The sequence below is a fragment of the Artibeus jamaicensis genome, unplaced genomic scaffold, assembly GCF_021234435.1.
Source record: "Artibeus jamaicensis isolate MK-2021 breed Jamaican fruit bat unplaced genomic scaffold, CSHL_Jam_final scaffold_614, whole genome shotgun sequence".
Taxonomy (NCBI): Eukaryota; Metazoa; Chordata; class Mammalia; order Chiroptera; family Phyllostomidae; genus Artibeus; species Artibeus jamaicensis.
In genome coordinates, this window is record NW_026522050.1 from 7,128,502 (window position 1) to 7,134,883 (window position 6,382).

The 6,382-nt window shown below is 38.4% G+C and overlaps 1 protein-coding gene across 1 annotated transcript; it reads left to right on the forward strand.

Moving 5' to 3' along the window:
* The first annotated feature begins 5,440 nt into the window (after positions 1-5,440).
* On the forward strand, positions 5,441-6,382 carry LOC128626539 (olfactory receptor-like protein OLF2). Its single transcript, XM_053659229.1, has one exon. It carries the CDS (start codon positions 5,441-5,443, stop codon positions 6,380-6,382), a length of 942 nt encoding a protein of 313 aa, XP_053515204.1.

Here is a 6,382-nt window from a genome sequence, read left to right on the forward strand (position 1 = left end):
TCTGTTTTATCACATCATCATGTCCTACTTTTTCACTATTTTCTCAGCCTTAAAGGCTTTTTCAGTGGGAAGAGGAAAACCTTCTCTCTATGGGCCTCTCACCTGACTTCTGTGTCCACCCATCAGGGGAGTCTTCTTCCAGTATTGGTAAGTTTATCTCAGTTCTACACATGGAAATCCTGAAGCTGAACCTGTTGATTTACAGTTCAACAAACAAACACATACCCAACACCACCAAGAAAGCCACAGGACTGAAGGTAGATTCCTTGTGAGATACAACTTTCTAAGATGTGTCTAGTTCCCTAATCACAAGCTCTAACTGGCAACCTGCAACAGCCCTACCAGCACACACACAAATTCTCTCACAGGAATTATACCGAACACTCATTTTTCACATAGTCCTATGCAGTTTATAGACCCAAAGTATAAGAAAACATTTAAAGGGTTTAAAATTGTTGCTCAAAGTTAATGACACAATGTACTATCACTGGCTGTCTTAAAGCATATACTAAATACCTCAGAAGAGTATGTATGTGCATCTGTGTGTCATTGATTGTTACATGATTAACTAAGTGAAGGTTGAGAAGACTGCCTAAGCCATTTGAAGCACTTCATAGATGTTAATCATATATACAGTCTATGACCAAAATGAAAATCTCAGTATTATACTCAAAAGAAACCAATGAACATGTTCACCTGAACACATGTACACAATATTCACCATTGATTTATTTATAGCAGTATAAATGTGAAAACAACTCAGATTTTCTCAACACATTAAATCAGAGGTTGACAAACTTTTCTTTAAAAAGATAAGAAGTGAATTTTTTGTAAGATTTGTAGACTATAAAATTTTTCCACAACCAGTGAGATTTGCTTTTGTTTCATAAAGGGAAACATCAACAATGTAGAAAGAATTGTTGCATCCCAGCTTCAATAAACTTTATGTGCTATAGTTTGCTGACCTATGGTCTAGATTTGGTAAATGACTTCATGATAAGTTTGTGGATTGGAAAACTACACAGCAATCAAGATGAATAAAGTACTTCCACATACAGCAGCATAAAGAAATTTTACAAACATAATGTTGAGTGAAAGAAGCCAGAGGAAGATGTATAAAATATTATATGACTTCATTACTGTGTATCTCAGAAACATACAAACTGATCCACCATACTGGACATCAATTTGTGATGGGTGTGGGGACAATTTCTGAGATGCTGGTAATGTTCTTTTTCTTTTGGGCTCATTCTGGGTGCACAGGACAATGTATTTTTTTCCTCAGCCTCCTCTCTTTCCGTGACTTCCACTACACAACAGCAACTGGACCCAGAACACAGGTAGGTTTCAATGGCAAGAAGTCAACTCCCTTCTGTGGCTGCTGTCTGCAATTCTTTTGTTCCTTTTTCTTTTCTTTTTTAAAAACATATATTTTATTGATTTGAAAGGGTGAAAACCTACCATCTTTTCAGATCCCCAGCCATCTGAATAAAGGGCCCATAAAAATTCAGTCTCTGTTTTTGCTTATCGCTTATCGGGTTTGGCGCGTGATAGGCAACATGAACATGGTGTCTTTTCCAGTTTCAGAAACACTTCAAATTGCTAGGGAAAACCAAGGAGGACAATGAGACAGCTCTGTTCTTGAAGGAGGCATTGTTTCTGGGATTCTGAGACACAGTATGACAGAGTAACAACAGGAGATGCTTCTTGTGGTAATAATATGTCCATTTTAACCCCATGGCCTTGGAAATTTTACCTCTGGACTGGGTCCTGTCTTGAGCAGCAAGATGGCAGGAGTGCAACTGGACTAGACTGAAGACCAATCAGAGATGGGTGTCAAACCTACAAGCACAAAGATAATAGCATTGAACTGGCACACAATTCCCCTATAAGACAACTGAAATGTACCTAAAATCAGATTGCTTATGCTTCTAGCTACTATAAGCAGAGATGAGTATGATGTGTGAACTAAAGGGAACTAAAAAGAAGGGAGGAAGTAGAAGGTTTTAGTGATTCTGATAATGTTCTGTTTCTTGACCTGGATGCTGATTACTAGGATATTTTTTAAAAACAAGATGTATACTTACCACTTAAGCATTTTCTGTATGTACATGCTATATCATGACTCACCTAAAGAGCAGCTACCATTAGAATGATTCTCAATATTAATATCAAGTATCTGTTTGAACGTGTAACGTCTACACCTCTCACTCACTGACGGAAGTCAGAACTGACTTTCAACTTTGGAAAACTATATGGTAATTTTCTGTTGCAGCTGCCCATAAAAACCCACCAGTAGTTTTGTAACCAATAGAAATGAGAAAGTATGTACATACGAAGCTTGTGCAAAAATGGTTGATGTAGCATTATTTGGTATTTGACAAAAACATTTAGCATGGTTATTCATTGGAATACTGCACAGCAAAGAGAATGAATAAACTGTCCTCACATGCAATGGCTTGGGGGAACCTCATGTACATAATACTGAATGAAAGGATACAGACGTGAGAGGATAAAAGCAGAATGATGGTGATTCTTTCCACTTTATAAAATCATACTCAACTATTTACCATCTTGGCATCACTTGTGTTAGGGTCCAAAAACAGTTTTTGAAAGCCTAGTTTTCTGAATATTGTTCAGAGTTTAAATGCAGGAATTTATAACTTTTTAATCTGTACATTTAAAAATATACATATACATATCTTTAAAAGGACTATGTACTATCAGATTATAGGTGGTTGTAAGATTTCATTACTAATTTTTTAATTTCTAAAAGTTTCTTATACACACGTTTCAAAATATTATTATAAAATTAAAAAACTATACAACTTCCATAAACTATTTTATTAAATGATTGTTTTTTGTCACCAGAAAATTCTGCCCCATTTATCTATCACAGGTATTTGTAGCAGACTTCACTGACTACTTTCCCTGTTCCTGCACCAGGAAGCCACACTGAACTGGTTTTCCTTGGTGACATCATGAGGTGCTGCACTTTGTGATAACCATCCAGGCCTCAGAGCAGAACAGCCATTATCTGGGAGGAGGAGATTATGAGTAGGCTGTTCTCTGTGCAGTACTGTGGGGGGGCACATGTCATATCAGGAAAACACTGTAGATTAGAATATGTTTCTCTTGTTTTCTCTGAAGTCTTCAATTGTGTTGTAAATCTTCCCCCTTAAACACATAGTTAAAGAAAGCTATTCTATTAGAACATAAATTATTTGGGAATGAATTTATATGATCTACTTTTTGACAATATATTGCTCTCCATATTCTAGGTGTAATGGGGAGTGGGAATTACACTACAAAGGCTCCCCTGTTTCTGGAGATTTTTGGATCCTGCTTGAATGGAGTGTCACCTGAGGCAGTGGGCATCCCTGGAGACAGGGAGCACCTGGGGGGAGAATGAGTGTGGGGAGGAATCTGAAGAAGGTGACCAAGGAGGACTGCCTCCTCCACATGTACCCCAGAGAAATCAGAAGATGGTTAGAGCTCTTCAGTCCCACAGGTACAGCACTCTCTTGTGTTTAGCTGGTAGAAAAGTACTTAGGTGGTTTTTCAACACACCTAGCATTTGTTTAAGTCTGTAGTTCTTTCTCAACCACCCTGCCTGTTGTAGAAAAATAACACATGATAAAACATATAATTAATTATACCTGTCACACATTCCTGAGAGACCGTGTACAATGCCCATGGTCCAGACATGGAGATGGAGATATAACCCAGCTCATTGGGGAGGCAGGGCTGATCCCTCCTGCAGACAGACTGGATGGAACACGGAAGTCAGTGCACTGGGAGGGAGCAGGGACTCACTCTTTGTCTGATTTCTGTTTAGATGTCTCTCATTTTTATCTTCCTTGGACTGAATGTATGCCATGAAAACTATAGAGGGTATGAAATATTATACCGAACTTTAAGTACTTTCATCAATCTAATTATTTTAAAGACATATACATAAATGGCAGGAAATATAATGAAATGCAAGCATGGATTGTGGAGATGTAGAATTTTTTAATTTTGATCTCTTATCTGTACTTTGTATATTTTAAAAGAACTATTTACTTTTAATGAAAAGTAAAAGTGTTACTTTTACTTTTTAATGAAAAGTATTAATGAAAGCAATTTTTAAAGATGTATCTACTGGAACAGATATTCAAATGAGTTTGTTCCAAGGGTTTGGACAACTGCACATGGACATGACATCATTAATGAGATTTTCTTTTCCTGTTCTTCTATCTTCCCCTCTGCTGTCACTATATCCTCACAGAACAGAAAGGGTCACATATGACCTACATGACATATTGACTGGATAAATTATAACAGTGGGACATAGAACACAATTGGCCTCCCAAATACCATTTTTTTAAACCAAAGAAAGGCAGATTTCAGAGCTACTTGAGGAAAGTAGAAATCAAAGAAAACAATAATCAATATTTCAAATTATAGGGAAATGGAAACATAGTTCAATATGATTTCTCTTTAAATTTACTGGACTGTGGGCAGATGAAGACTTTTGCCACTGACACATCTGTTCTGTTGGTGAATAAACTGTGTGGATTCTAGTTGAATAGAGGAAAGTGACACACAGAGAAATACATCAACTCACTCTGACCTCTCTGCCACCTTTGAGACCAGCATGCCTAGAGTCAGGTCCCAAACATTCTGCTGAAGCTCTGCTTGACAACAGCGGCTGTCAGAGGGAGCATGTTTAGCCCAGGCCTATTCCAGTCTAACTATCATTGATGGGGATGCTCAGCCTCTTCTCCAGGAATCACCGCCCTCCTGCTCCAGTGGATCCTGAATCACAGATTATCTCTATCCCTGACTATTGAGACTGGAAAGGACAGGAGGGGTTAGAAAGGAACAGGAGAACAGGAGAAAGTTATATCCAGAAACCCACCATATCTCTGCCCATCCCCAATTGTAACAGTGAAGGAAAATATAACAACATAGTCATTATTTGTACCTCTCAACTAACTATGTTTCTCAGTTACAGGACATAACACAGTCTCTGCAGTACTGGAAAACAGCAACAATCTTATCAGAAGATGTGGGTTACTGAACCAATTAGTTTAGAACTATTGCCTCAGCTATGAAAACATCAATTTCTTATTCTCCAAGAAATGAGTAATGAAAACTATCACAAATACTACATTGGTTGGTATGGAAATAGCATGATTTAATATAAAAACTGTGCCACGGACTTGGTAGAATACTATGTAAATGTAAGAGATATTATCATTAACATTTACTGATTTACATTATATTGCATGCATTTGTAAGGAATCAGATTCTCTCATGGAGTTCTACCAATGTTTACTGCTTTTTCTAGTGACTGAAAATAGAAAGAATCAGCAATTTAACTAATAAGATAGATGAGGTTAACACTGCACATCCATTTTCTTCCTTCATAACAGGGGATTTCCAGACAAGAATCATGGCCTTTGAGAACTGCACCATGTTTACTGACTTCATACTCTTAGGACTCTCTGGCAGGCAGGATGTGCAGCAGGGGCCCTTTGTGCTCTTCCTGCTGGTTTATGGCATCACTGTGATCACCAACCTAGGCATGATCCTGCTGATCAACATGGACCCCCAGCTCCACACACCCATGTATTATTTCCTGAGCAATTTGTCATTCAGTGATGTCTGCTACTCCTCCACTGTGTCCCCCCAAATCATGGCTGATTTCTTATCTCAGCAAAAGAAGATTGCACATAATTTATGTGCTGTTCAGATGTTTGTTTTTGGTACCTTTGTAGATGTGGAATGCGTCATGCAGTCTGTCATAGCATATGATCATTACGTAGCCATTTGTAATCCACTTCTGTATACAACAGCCATGTCTGGAAGAGTCTGTACCAAGCTAATGGCTATTGTGTACATCCAAAGTCTGGTGTACTCTGCAATCTTTACCTATTGCACAATTGGGTTGTCATTCTGCAATTCCAGTATCATCAATCACTTTTTCTGTGACTTCCCACCCTTACTTGCCCTCTCCACCTCAGACACAACCATCAATGAGATAGTGGTGTTCACTTACAGTAGCTGTGTTCTGGGGTTCAGTATTGTCACTGTCCTCCTCTCCTACAGCTACATCGTAACCACCATCCTTAGGATGAAATCAGCCAAGGGCAGACACAAAGTCTTCTCTACCTGTGCCTCCCATTTAACCACTGTGGCTATGTTTTATGGGACACTCCTCTTCATGTATTTCCAACCCAGCTCAAGTCACTCCATGGACACAGACAAAGTGGCCTCTGTTTTCTACACAGAGGGAGTTGTCATTCCCATGTTAAACCCATTGATCCACAGTTTGAGGAATAAGGATGTGAAAAACACTCTGAAAAAAGAAGTTAGCTCTAAATTATGTTCTTAG

Excerpts from the sequence above, each read along its gene's own strand:
- LOC128626539 (XM_053659229.1), top strand. The coding sequence starts at position 5,441 with ATGGCCTTTGAGAACTGCACCATGTTTACTGACTTCATACTCTTAGGA.